Source organism: Molothrus ater, chromosome 1 (assembly GCF_012460135.2).
Source record: "Molothrus ater isolate BHLD 08-10-18 breed brown headed cowbird chromosome 1, BPBGC_Mater_1.1, whole genome shotgun sequence".
NCBI lineage: Eukaryota > Metazoa > Chordata > Aves > Passeriformes > Icteridae > Molothrus > Molothrus ater.
Window position 1 is genome coordinate 149,151,140 of NC_050478.2, and position 14,683 is coordinate 149,165,822.

The window sequence follows — 14,683 nt, forward strand, 5'->3', positions numbered from 1 at the left end:
AAAATGCACCTTAAACCATAGAATGGTTTGGGCTGGAAGGGACCTTAAAGATCTTCTCATTCCAATGCCTTCCATGGGCAGGGACACCTTCCCCTGGACCATCCAGAACACATCCCTCAGACCAGACTCCAGAGACAATGAAATATTGAGCATTTTAGAAGAGTCAGAAGCATAAAAATGCCCACTAGTCCAAGTAACAGGACTTTTTTCCCTAGTAATATAAGCAAAAACTGAAATTAGCAGACACAAAACCCATCTCCTCTGCTTGTCTTGCTAAGAAGGTCCCTCCTTCCAGCATCCAAAGGCTCCGAGTCACAGCAACAATTCCATTCCCCAAGTCTCCACCAGCAGCCAACGTGCAGAATGTTGAGTTCCCCCCAGGACACCCCATCTTGGACAGCCCACAGCCCAGGAAGTGCTGCACAGAAAAGCTGCAAATGCTCAGCAAATATCACAAAAATGGTGATTATTAACTTGGCCCCCACCCAAACAAGGCTGTGAGGGCAGGGGTGCTGCCCTGGCACCTCCAAGAACCTGATCCCAACCTGCAGATCCCAAGTGCCAGGGGGTGATGGCAAAGCTGAGGGACCCTGAGCAGCTACACCTCAGAAATAAGGAAAAAATCCTTTAGCAGGACATCAACTTCTTTCAACTTCCACAAGCATTCTCCTCTGCTCCTTCAAAACCTGGGTAGTCAAGAACACATGGAACAAAAGAGAAATGTTCAACTTTTGTGTCCAATGACTGAGAAAAGTCCCAATTATATATTTACTGATTTTAATGTTCTAAGAAATTCTAACTACTCCCATTTGACTAAATGATTTTCTGGTTTATTCTCTTGTGTAGATGTGGAAATGTCAGAAGGCAAATTATTTTACAGTAAAGGTGATTTTGATGATCAAACTCCCATTGTATTTTAAAGTTATTATTCAGCAGCAATTCTTCCACTTCTGCAGTTGCAAGAGTTTTGAGTCCCTTATGCTGCCACAACAGCAAAGCATTGCTGAATTTTTAATTCTGAGATCTTTCAGCTGTTTAATGCAACATTCTCTAGGTCAACACTCAGCCTCACACCAAACCTGTTCTGTACTTCACACACCATTTCACAGCCCCAAAGAACACCCTGCCATCTTCCCAGTCCCCACCATGGCTCTGGACCTCCCAAAAACCACAGAGATAAAGAACTGTATGTTGTTAAAATCTTGCAGAAACCAAAGTCCTTCAAAAGTAAATGGATTTTTCTTTTTAATAAATAAGCCTACTATCTGAAATCTTTGGAAATGTCAAGAGGAATTTTCAGACAGGATGTATATGTTGACAAAGTGGGACATAATCCACTTTATTTCCAGTATTTCTGGTTCCTTGCTAATAAAAGAATATGTAAGCCTTGGAGTTCTCAGGACATGCTGAATTGTAATGTCTTGGTGGGATTTTCTCAGGCTTAAAATTAGAATCTTATTTTAGCAACAGTTCACATCAATTAGACTTGAATTGCAGTTCTCAGTGTCAAAATAGGACAAAAACCACAACTATGTGGGAATTTCAGAAAAAAAAACAACGAACCCAAGCATGATAAGGAAAATATGTGAGTTATTTCTTCTTAAGCTATCCCAGAAGAGACTATAAATTTCTTAGAATAAAACTGTTCTGTCTGCTGAGGAGTTACTAACAGGCATGCACATATATATCTTTATTTATCTGATTAAAAATCATGTACATAACATCAGCCCAGCCAGAAAGAAAGGTTCAAAGCGGGAACTCCAAATAAAGGAAGGAGCAGACATTAAATAGGTCTAAAAGAGGAGATGTGTAAAATGTTCAGAGATAATTTTTGATGGTTTTAGATTGTTTGTACTGCAGCCATTTCCTCTTCTACCTGAAGGTGCCCTGGACAGAGACTGTGTCCTGTAGTGATCTGCATCAAGCTTTAGGTGCAGTAATGCTTTGTGTCTCCTGTTCAGCTTTCTCAAAAATAATTCACCTATTTCTGTCCTTCCTGGAGATGATTCTCTCCACAGCACTTTTATCAATAGAGCATGAAAATTTAATGATCAAAAGTTTTAATCAGTGTCCATAAAGCTGGCAGAGCTGAAGTGCTGCCTTCCCTCCCTGTCAGGGGCTGGGGCGTCAGTCCTGGATCCCCCAAAATCAACCCCTCCACCAATTCTCTTCTCACTCTCCAATGGATATATTTGGTACAATTTAAAACCAAAGACTTCTTTACTTTTCAGTTTTTACACAACGGATTTATTTTCATTTGGGAGCTTCCCATGAGGAGAGACCTGTTTGTTTTCCCTTTTTACAGCAGAATTTCCAAAATTCTGCATTCTGTTAAGGCTGCAGCTTGAAAACAACATTTTTATCCTTTCAAGTACTAACTAGTCCCATGTTCTCCAAGGACCAGTTTCAGGCAAACTGCTTACACTGATAACAAGCTCCCCAAAGACCAGCACATTTCCATTTCAATGCCACTGCACTGAATTCCCCATCTGGGGAGTCCCCTCCAGCAGCATCAGTGCTGTTTATCCCTGTACCAATGTGCTGTGAGTTGTATTTTCTCCCTGCAGAAGCAGCAATAAATTTCAAGTCATGAGCAAGTTGGTGTTACTCTGGGGAAACAAAAATTGTACCAACAGAAACCCAGAGAGGATCTTCCATCTTGTTGCAGTGTCTTACAATAAATCATTTGCAGTTGCTCCCCTGTGAGTCCAACTCTCAGTAGTACAAGTGGGATGTGCTGTAGAGCCTGAGGATTGGGTAAATAGAGCTGTTTTTGGAAGCAGACAGTTTACACTGAGAACACTACACATGGTTACAAAAGTTAAATATTATAGTTAAGTAAGTTAAATATTAAAATCTGACTCTACTCTGTTGTTCTCTGTGCTGAAAAGGACAAATATTATTTGAAAGCTGTCTAAAGCAGGCAAGGGAGGGCCAGATTTCTTCTCCCTAAATCACATGGAATGAAAATAGGGGAGGACCTTCTTCCCAGGGCAGAAATGTTGTCACTCACTAGAGGACACTGGCCAAGGAGCATGTGTGTGTAACACCTGGCTTATTTCTATGTTGGACACCATTTTATGGCCTTAATGCCTCAATAAATGACTTATTTTCACATGTTTGGACCCTCATGTCTGAATTGTGGTGATATCTTCAGGAGACCTGCAAGGCTTCCAAGAATGACTCCCCACTATGACTTTTCCACATCTTCACTTCCTCAGGGCTAAATTTAGAAATTCACCCACATTCCTTTTCCAAGAAACACCCACCTATAAACTAAATATCCTCCTTACACACATCCTGCTATGGGCTCAAAGGCACCCTGTGGCTACCAGCAACTCATTTAGCTCCTAACATGGGGTATAAATTTGTAATAGGCATCCAAGGGTGAACCTCAAAGTCTGTACAGTCAAAATGTTAATGTGGAAAAAAAAAAAGAATTGAAATCTCTTATGGATTCCAATTCCTTAACAGAATAGATGCAAGAGAGATGGTGTTTCTCCACAATAAACCCAACACAAAATGGAAACAGCAAATCTCTCCCAAACAGATGCTATGAGTGTATTACAGATAAAAAGGAAAATCAGCAAGTTCCTTCTCAGTGTCAATATGGGGGATGATAAACACCCTAATGGTCCAGAGACTGAATCAACAAATAATACAAATGATCATCCTTTATTCTACACAAAAAACCAGAAAGTTTTCTGCAGAAAGTTCCCACACAACCTACTGCCACCCCTGCAATGTCAATGCCCCATTCCCAGAAAGCTGATTCCACAAATAGTTCTTTACCATCTTTAAAGTTTTAACTGTCAGGGATGAGTTTGACCTCCTGGGTTGTGTAGGTCACCAGCAAGTGGTGCCACACAAGACTGGAAAAGCTAATGCCTAAATTAGGGAAGAAATTTTCCTTTCCCCTCCCTCTCTTCAGAGCAAGCAATCTGGGCACAGGGGTTTGTTTGCTGTCATCCCAATGGGAAACTGCAAATTCCCAAAATGGACTTAGAAGGAAACCAGTTTCAACACCCATTAATCAAAAGTCACTTCTTAGCTCAGGCACAATGTGGATCTCAGCTAGAACATGTCCTGGACATGGGAGCATCTACCAGCAGCTCCAACACAGGAGATTTCCAAACTGAAACATTCCCTGAAATATGCCTAAGGTCAAGCACAGGGCTGCTGTGTGCCACAACCCACACACAGCACTGTAAATTATCCCTTGTCCTGTGAGCATCAGGCACCCACAGGCTCCTGGTGACATTCTACTCCCACCTTCTACTCCATCTGTAGCCATCAGCCTCAAGCAGGAGAAATGTAACACTCAACTTGAATTTTGACAACTGGGAAGCCAGAGCTGAACCAAAAAAACATCCACCAGTGGCACTGACAACAATTCTCTGTGGAAGTGCAGAGAAACACCATCAGAACATCCCATTACCAATGATCTCTTCTTCCTGCTCGTGGTGAGGTTCAGAGCTTTTCCCTACTCACAGAGCTCTCTCTTCTATTATTTCTTCCCACTAACATGTGCCATTATTCCTCCAGGGCAAGGCTGGGTACAACTCTTAGCACAGCCACAACTCTTAGATGGTTACACCTTTTTTAGGGGTAGAGTACACACAGATCCTTCTGTGTAAGAACAAACAGGCAACCTCCAAATGGGCACAGAATTGTACCCACAACTTCCCCCACACAAACACTCAACTGGATAAAATGAGATTCACCAAAAGCCACAGCTGTTCAAGAGATCTGAAATACAGTTCTCACTAGCCCAACACCTATTTTAAAACCTGTTTCCAAACCCACATTTTGGGGGTCCTGTGTCCTGTAAATTTTCTCATTTCACAGAAGTGACCAGTTTTTAAGCAGCTGCAATACAAACCCCAAGAATCAGAAGGAATTAAGAAGCTCTGTGAAACAAAGAATTACCAGGAATCGTTCTTCTTTTTCGAGCCAGCGCTGATCCTCCTCCATCTCCTGCTGCTGCCGTATCAACCTCTCCTCCATGAGGTGTGTGGGCAGAACCTGGCTCATCCCACGGATGTCCAAAGTGCCTGAATCCTGCAATCCACAGGAAATTTACTCAGTCTCACAAGTGAAAATTCCTATCAACAGGTGCAAGAACTTAGAGATGATAAAAGGAAAAGTTTTTAGAAGTCAATTCTTGGCAGCAGTCAAGTAGAGTTTCTTCAGCTCCTCAAAAGCTGAAGGAGAGCACTGGAAGAAACTCCCTCCAACCCTGAATTTTTTATCTGCCTTGCTCTTAGTCACTGCAACCAAAAAAGATTTGAAAGAATCTGTTCTGTTTTTCAGCAACATTGTCACTTCCTGTGTTGCACTTCACTTAAGCTGGACAACAAAACCAGATTTATCAATCTTGTTTTCTTGGTCTTGAGCAATAATGTAACCATCCAGTCGTTAAAAGCTACAAGATACATTTTTAAAAATCAAAACAAATACGCTATTCAGTGTTAGCCAACAGCGGCAAAGCATGTCACAAAAGCATTTTTTTAATGAATTTTTGTCCAAATATTTATGGCTGCCTTAAGCTTACAAACCATGTCACAAAAACATTTTTTAACGAATTTCTGACCAAATATTTATGCCTGTCTTAAGCTTATAAATACTCCACATACCATACCCCAATGCTGCCTGGAAATCATTAAGAAATAGTGTATAAATTAGTATTTTTTTAAAAGTCAAGGGAAATTTGGTAACAAACTTCTCTGTATTTCAGAGACCACTTAAATGTTTATCAGGAACACAGGGAATAGAGCTGGTTAGAGAAGAAAAAAAATTAAGACAGAAGCTGCACAAACTGAATCTTTGTGGAAGGAGAAAATGGAATAAAAAAGTGTACAACAGTGGAGAACAGAAAAAAAAAAAGACAGAAGGTTAAAGGGGGAATTAATTTGATGTTCCTGAGCAGCTCAGTGCAATCATGACAGGCTGGAGAGCACCCAGAAGGAATTCAGCTCAGGAACAGTCTCTCAGACCCTCTCATTTTCTCTTCTGGGTAAGTCACAAAGAAGCCTCAATCCTTCAGCTGTGCTGGGTATCTCCCAAGAGGTTTTTTTTTTTATGAGTGTTCCCATCTCTGTGAACAGCAGTAAGTTCCAGTAAAGCCTTCTCTTAACAAAGAACAAATATTTGCTATCACTCAGTTAGGTAAGTAGTAACAACCTCATCAAGAATTCATGTGAAGTGACACTTCATGCCCAGCTGTCACCGTCATATTTTCTGAAAAATCTCTTTGCCCAGGACTCTTCTCCTGGGAAGCTGAGAAGCCTCAGAGAAAAAGGAAAACAATATGATCTCATTTGCTTCTCCTGTGTTTTGCTGCTTTGGAATGTGAATTGTTTTTGACTTAATGACCAATCACAGTCAGGCTGTGTTGGGACTCTGAAAGGAGTCACGAGTTTTTCTTTAGTATCTTTTAGCCTTCTGTCTGTATCCTCTCTCTTTTCTTTAGTATAGTTTAGTATAGTATTCTTTAATATAATATAGATCATAAAATAATAAATTAGCCTTCTAAGAACATGGAGTCATATTCATCATTCCTCCCTTCAACGGAGGTCTCAGAAAATACAAGACCCAGCCTCACACAGAAGGATTTGTTTAAAAAACAATTCAGTCCTGACTCCCAGTCCACTGCAGTGAGACAATTTTAAAAGCACCAGCAAAACTCAGTTCTCCTGTAACAGATCTACCTAAATAACAGAAGTAATACAATTTATAATAATAAAAAGTGCACTGAAGTGTACAGAACACAGTAGCAGATGTGTCAGATCTCCTACCTCCATGTTTGGTTGCCACACTGATATTTCCTGAGGGCGATGGTTCCAGGAATCTGTTTGATCCAGGAGAGAAGCCTGCCCAGGATAAATGCTGCCTGCCATGGCTGGTATCCCATGAGAACCAGGGTAGCCAGACACCTTAAGGGGGCAAAAAACCCCACAGGGGCAAAAACAAAGAGAAAAACAGAGATATTAGTAAGACCTGTGCTTCCCCATGATGGAAACATCCCCTCCAAGACATGAAAGCACAGAAATGACTCAATTCAAGCAGACACTGAGAGGAAGAAGGAGAAGCAACATCAGAAGAAGGAAGCTGAGCCAAAATATGACACCTCTGTTTTAAGTCTTTGAGGATGCTCATGATAACAGAAGTATTTTAGAATAACTGCAACAGGACACAAATACAGCTTTTGAGGATAAGTATTTTATGGTGCCTATCAAACCAGCAGCATCACAGCATGCTCTAACCTCTGCAGGCAAGGAGATCAAACTCCTCTGAGGACAAAACTCAATCTATAGATACATATGTAAGAGTTCTACATGCAGAGCTCATGTTCCAGTTAATAGGAGCCTGCAAACATCACCCTACAGAGCCCCATAAAAATGTACCCCCTGCTGTATCTTACAGGCTTAAGGCTTGAGTGGCAGCATGTAATTAGTGTGCTGAGCTGAGTGGCCTGGGAACTTCTCCACAGGAAAATCCAAGTAGTTTTAATGAGCCTGAAGTACTTATTAAATCAATGAAAACCTCCCTCTCTTCATGGAAAAAAATCCCCTTGACTGAGACAGCTGTAATGTGGCTGTAGCCTTGGACAAACCTAAAATCGCTCAAAGTCCTTTAAAGACAAACTTTTGTTCTGAATTTCTTCAGCAGTTTTAGAAGAAAAGCAAAACCTGTGAGTATACAACGTGGTGGAGCTAAAGGCAGCAGCTACCAGGACACAGAAAATAAAATACCAATGACCCCAAGGAAAGGCCCCCAGTTAATGCCATTTTATGAAGCCAGTGATTTCACAGCTCAGCACAAATGTCAACATGAACACCACATTCCCTCAATAAATCTGGAAATGTCTGAAGTGTTTCATTGCAGTTTCAGGAATCTGAGCACCACATCAGATGTGGAAATATTTACCATCTGGAGTAAAACTACCAGGCTCAGTTTGGATTTTTTTTTTTTCCTATGTAAAACAAAACTCAGAACTGAACTGAATTAAAATAAACCATGAAAGAAGTGCATCAATCCCACCGGCTGCATCTAAAGCCACATTTGTAAAAAAACCAGACACTCATGGTATTAAATGTAATACCTGGTAATGATTTGGCTGTACCATATGCTGTGGGCTTGGATAAAACCCTTCACTGGATCTGGGGCTGGGGTAACCAGGTCTACTGGGCTGTAAAGAAAACGGAATTTTTAGAATCATTAAACACACACAACTAAACACAGAAAATTATGTTTCAGTGAAACGAACATTTACAGGTTTGGCAAACTTCAAAATAACCCCAAAACAGATTTTCTATAATTACAAATACTTTTTTTAAACAACTAAAATCAAGTTATAAGTTTTCCTCCATTTTTGCTTGGCAGCGGATGCAGCTGAATTGTTTGCTCAGTATGTCAATAAATAATTCTTGCTCTATGAATCCTTTGTATTTATTTAATTGCTTGCACTCAATGACCTGCTCTGTTCTGTTCAACTCTAGAGAGAACATCATCTAAGAACCTAAGTCTTAAATCAAAATTCCAGGTGCAATACAGCCTTGTTTCCAATTTTTGCTGTTACTTTGCTGCTTTTGTGACTGTTCTCAGAAGTAAATTCTTTTTTTCAGTAAGAATAACACAAACCAAATGGATTTATTTGCATGGCTATTTCCATGCGGTGTTCTGAGGTATAAAGTTAGTTCTGATTATTAATTTCTGGGTCACTAATTACCTCAACATGGAAAGTGCTTTTGATCATACTCTGAATCTCCAAAGGTATAGCTGAGGGTTTCTTTTTGAATAAGGAACAGCATTGCTGGGTATTTCAGGAGGAGAAAAATTAACCAAAAAGAGGGAAAAAACCCCAAACTTCATCATTCTGCAAAGGGCTCTCAGTCCTTCTGGCAGTTCAAGGCAACCAGATCAATTGGAGACTGCAGAATTTATCATTGCTTGATGAATACATTCACTCTCACTCTGGACTAGGATGTTTTCTGTCTCAGGGCTCTATCAGAAATATCACTGTGAGATACAAGTGATCTCAGAGCATGGATTGTGAGACCTGGGAATTGTTTGAGTATGTGTAGGAGTTTTAAGACCTGCAACAATCTGCAACACTTACAATGAATCAGCAGAAGAATAAAAAAAAATCAGTTGTCACATTAGAAAATTAGATAATAATTAAAGAGACACTTAAAACCTTATAACTACAAGATTCCACTTGTTCCAATGACATTATTAAACACATCCATATTTTACACAAAAGAAATGTATAAAAAAACCTAACCAACAACAGCATCAGAAATACAGTGTATTTCTACAAGGACATAGCAAGCCCCTCAAAACAGATTCTCTCCAGTGGAAGAATTAACTGCATTTTTAACACACCTTTGGTCAAGTGTTTCAGTTCATACATCACACACAAAGGTGCTCATTTCAAATTAAGCATTCTACTGGTCCAATTTATGCAGTTGATCTGCTTCTGTAACTTGGAACATTGTTTAGATAAACACCAAATCCTGCTAATTCATCTCAGATGACTGAACAGCTTGATAGATTGTTTGCTGTTTCTAACTCTGAAATGAAAGCAGCAATTCCACTGCCCACATTTTCTATTTGCCATCAAGGTACCAAAATGCAGAACTAAGCTCAGAAATCTGATCTATCAGGCAACCACCTGGAAATGGAAAGAAAAACACCCCAAAATCCCCAAACAAACAAAAACCTTCCCTCTCCCCTCAAACCAAAACAAAATTTGCCTTTCTATGAGTGCTGGGGAATGTGTGCAGCACAAGGTGCCACACAAGTACTCCTGGAATTATTATCAGAATTATTATTAATAAATTATTATTCCAGAACCTGGGAGTTCCAGGAATTCACCACAAACTATCAGGACGCAGACAATACGCTGGTTACTGCACAAAATTGAAATTCTTCAAAATACAGGCTCGAACTTTCAAGCAACAGCTTGCAAGAATAACTCTGAGGGGAAGCAGAGTGAGAGGGAACTGGTGGGGTTGGACTCCCACAGCTGCAGAAGCCATCAGTGACATCCAAACAGGACAGAAATGAAAATGAAGTGGAAACTAAACCACGTATGTTCCTTGGAAACAAACCCCTCATTTCTGTCCAGAAGAAGGAAAATGCAATTAGCTGACTCCTGTCCTGTCACTAATGTGTTATAAATAAACTTCATGCTGGCCTGAGAGCTCATTAGCCAACAATTTACAGGAGTGCTACAAGCAAGAAGGAAAAGGAAAAGCCAGGAGACAGTTTTGTGGCAGCTCCGGGGTTTTTTTTACAATTTCAAGTAGAAACAGAAAATCTTTAAAGCAGTATCACAGCACAGATCAGTTCTAAGCACAGTTCAAACAGAGCTGGGTCATTTCAGGCAAAGATTCCCAGATGGGGACAGAAGTGGCCAAAATGCCGTGGTTTGAACCAACCCATCAGGGCAGGCTCTGAAGAAATAAACGGAATAAAAAGCAAGTTTTTGTTTGTTTTTTGTAAAACACACGTAATTTGCAGTCTTAGCTACCTTGGGAGGAGCTTCATCTGATCCTCCTGAGTCCCAGGACACCGTGACTTGTCGCCTGGATTCCATTCTCATTCGTTCTTCTTGCTGCAGCTTCTCTTCCTCCAGTATTGTACTAAGGAAAACACATTGCAATCAAGCAAAACTCCAATTTCAGTGACTAATAAACCTCTCCCCACAGCTCTTGCATTTTTCAGACTAATAAACAGTACTTAACTTGAAATGCTATAAAACTACTGAGAGCCAAATTTATTTTACATACACTGGTTTTGTGCCTGAAAACCAGTATCAGGAAGAAATAATTCTGTAGGATTACCAGGGTGCTTTTAACAATGAAAACAGCATCAATTTTCAGAAAGCTGTGGTTGATCTCACACACAATTTTTTTTCCATAACAGTTCTTTTTATGTGCAATTACACAGAGAAGTCCTCAAAGACAATCAATCAAGCACTTACTTGCATGAAAGCTTAATCTTCACAAGAAAATATTCTACTGAACTGCTGCAAAGGTTCAAAACAAACCGAAAATGTTCTTTACTGAAACTCAAGAGCTTCAGATCACTGGGATTTTTTTTTTCCTTTTTTTAAAAGAAAGCAGTCAAAAATACTTCTTCAGCTCTTACGTTTTTGCCTAACCAGGAACACATTCAGCAAAGCAATTTAGCAAAACAGAAAGATCTGACACTATTCACTCAGCTTCTAAGCATTCAGGTCAAAAGGCTGCATTTTCACAAAGTACAAGACAGTAGTAAAACCAGTTTGCTACTTACCACTGTTCTGACTATTAAAAAGCCTGTTTGAAGCTGAACGTGCTTCTGCTGCCCCCACAGCCAGCCTCCTCCCAGCTCTGCTATGTGGCTTATTAATGTTGGATATTTGCCATTTGAAAAAGACTCAGAGAGAAGCTTTGAAAGAGGGAGCTGCCAATTCCTTGGAGCCGCACGCTACGCGGACGCTCTGGAGATGTGAGCAGGGCAGATTATTTCCATATCACTGTCCCCAGGGTAAAGACAATCCTGTGGAGGAGCTACTCCAGTTTCTTTATCACTCAGGAGTTTCCAGAAACAAAGCTAAGTTCTGAGTTTATAATCTCCTGTTCAGTCTGCTAAACAACCACCCAGAATTACTCATTCAGGGGATGAGATCAACTCCAGCAATCTATTCTCATCGTGAAACTTCACTGCTTATTTGAAGGATAAATTCCCGCTGGAGACAAGAACTTTGGTTTTCCTTACTCAGCCAAAAAAACCCCAAACCATGCCACTTGTAAAAAGCAGAGAAGCTTGTCTCGCTGCAGCTAAATCAAGTTTATAACTATTGCTGCAATTTCAATCCATCATTGCTGAAGCAACACAAGAATGTGGAACAAAAGCAAAATCAGACAAGTTATTTGTAAAAGTCACCCTGCTAGAACTACCATGGAAACACAGCTACAGCCTAGCAGAGGGAATGAAGAGAGACTCATTCTATTTTACCTCTCTCTTCCTTCAGAATAAGGAAAATGCAAGATTTTCTACTTGAACCCATGAAGAACCGGCACAAAACCCCTGCTTCAAAGCAATCTCACACTTCAGGTATCCTGGATTTTTATGCAGCATGAGAAAGCAGCCAACAGCCATGAACCATGATTATCATCTTTCAAGAGAAGGATTAAAAAACCCCTGAACAAAATAAGACAAAAAAAAAAAGTGTGCCCAGATTAATGAAAGAGAAATGAATAAAATGTAGGTTTTTAACCAAGCTGTTGGTACAGCAGTTGCTCTAATCTGAACAAAAGAATAGAATGGAGTTGGCTGGTAGTAGCTGGCTAAATTTAGAGATGGCTTACTGACAATTTGGGGCCATGTGTGGAATTTGTCACAGCACAGTCCTGGTTTTCCATAAAAAGGAATGAAACCCCAATACCTCTGCTTTGCTATCAAAGCCATTTTATCTGTGGTGCCCCAGTGTGCAACACCATCATCATGTATCACCAGAAATGACAAATTTCTTTTGAAATTACTTCTTTTTCTTAACACAGGCTCAGCTTTTTGCCTTACAACTGCAGTTCATCTTCCCTGCTCGTGCCATCAGGAGGTTCTTTCCCAGCAGCCCAGAGCAGCCTGGCCAGAGGCTGATGGGCTGCAGCAGCATCTGTACTTGTATGCCCTTGATTCTGCTGACAAGAATATAAAATAGAAATGCCTCAGAGAAGCACTACTAGAAAAAACCACAAGGAATAGAAATGACTCACAGAAAGGTCTTTGTTTTTACAAAGGGAAGACCGGTCTGTGGATGAAGGAAGAGTGTGCCAAGAGATATTTTTGACGTTTCCTCAGTGCAGCTGCTCAAGTTCTCTGAACAGTTTATTAGAATTTGCAGAAGGTCAGGAGAAGTCAGATCTAGGCATATTTTCCCAAACTGCACATATTTTTAGCAGCAAAGAGGAGCAAGCAGAGAATTCTATCCCTGTGGTTCCCCTATCAAACCTTGAGGTAGCACAGGCAAATTTAACTCAACTTCTCTGTGAGGTGAAGGCTCAAGGAAAATTTCAACTATTAAAAGTTTTCATAATTGATACACTTACATAATTTACAAAGAACTTCTTACTGAAATTGGCCTGTGACAGCAAAAAGGAAACATTTATGGGGACCTTCAGTGTAGGAATATTTAAAATACTAAACTATATCCTCATATTCCAAAAAGGCACAGCAGCACCAGTGTCTCCTGCTACAGTGGTGTGGGAACCTACATCAAGTGCTGACCCCCAAAATGCAGCTTCTTTATTTCCCTCTGCCACCAGAAATACAAAGTTGGATGCAGAGGAAACATACTTGCAATATTGTTCTAATATGAAAGCACTTTTTATATGGATTATGGACTATTCTTAATGGTCACAGGCAAAGAACAGAAGAACAGCAAAGCATTTTGCAGCCTCCATCATGTATCTGAAGTATGTGTTACAGTCTTTTTTTTATCAGAATGCCATAAAAGAAGACTCAAACTGCCCTCACCCCTACCAATTTTCATTTATAAGCAACATTTCAGGATCTACATCAAATGCAGTGACAAAAAGACTCAAGTCCAGCTCTCATCAGTTAATTATCTCATTGTTGTCATAAAATCAGACTTTAAAAGCATAGCATCTGTCTCTTTTTCCCCCCATTCTTTTTAGAGATGTTTCAATGTGACCTGCAGCCCCAGGACACCAGTGGGGTGAAGCACTCTGTAAAACCTGTGACCACCAATGGGCCTCAGTGACACTGTCACCTCTGTAATGACATAACTGCTCCTTGTTTTGCTATTTGTAGCAGAGCGGGTTCATGAAAGTACTTTAAACAAAATTTGTTCCAAGACACAGTGAAAAAAGTCATGAAATGACATTAATTTGAAAGTTTAAAGTTAAAATCCTTTTATATTATTTACCATTTACATATTGTTTACCATTTATATTATTTATATTATTTTTCAAGACAAAAAATCTCTTCAACACAAAACCAGCAAGGCAACACACACTTCCCAATTAAAAAGAATCCTATATTCTAGTTCTGACCAAGTCAGAATTGCAGGAGTAGCAGGGTAGCACCTCACTACCTCACTGCCCTGACCTAATCTGACTTTTAACCCCCCCACCATTTGAAAAGGAGACTTGGAATGCAATGATAAATTACATTTGGAAATCCACAATCCACCCATTTGTTTCTGTGTTTGCTGGAAAGACTGACTCAACCACATCCACTTCAGACAGATCAAATGCTATAAAATTACTACTCTAATAACAGTACTTAAACTCATATGTAGCAACAAATAACAGTGCATAAATTGTGCAGAAATCAGCACCTTTGCCTTGCACAATCAGCTGCAAATTCAGTTTGGGTAAAGCAGCTGTTACTATGAAACAGAAAAAGCACCAAATAACAGAGAGCATGTGAAATGTTTATACTCCCATCTATGCTATTCCAGATGCAGAAGATTTTTCCCAAAGCCATGAAGTTTTTTTCATTAAACCAGAGAGGAATGAATGCTGCAGTGCTGTATCTGGCTCCAAGCAAACATCCAGTCTGCTCTCAGCTTGAAGAGACTGCTCTGGACAGCATCCAGAACGAGCAGCAGCAACACCACAGGAAAGGCCACCAGGGAAATAGACTGTTTTTGCAAGTTCATGGGAAT

The 14,683-nt window shown here is 40.1% G+C and overlaps 1 protein-coding gene across 7 annotated transcripts in view; it reads right to left on the bottom strand.

Annotated features, from left to right (window-relative positions):
• PTK2 (protein tyrosine kinase 2) overlaps nucleotides 1-14,683 on the bottom strand; it is a 189,659-nt gene that overhangs the window by 11,833 nt on the left and 163,143 nt on the right. For all 7 annotated transcript variants that reach the window (XM_054516825.1, XM_036378832.2, XM_036378838.2 and 4 more), the window contains 4 exons: nucleotides 10,538-10,649; nucleotides 8,105-8,191; nucleotides 6,798-6,935; nucleotides 4,930-5,061 (listed from right to left, as the gene is read on the bottom strand). In XM_054516825.1, the coding sequence (XP_054372800.1) occupies nucleotides 4,930-5,061; nucleotides 6,798-6,935; nucleotides 8,105-8,191; nucleotides 10,538-10,649 (469 nt within the window). The remainder of the gene's footprint in view (nucleotides 1-4,929; nucleotides 5,062-6,797; nucleotides 6,936-8,104; nucleotides 8,192-10,537; nucleotides 10,650-14,683) is intronic.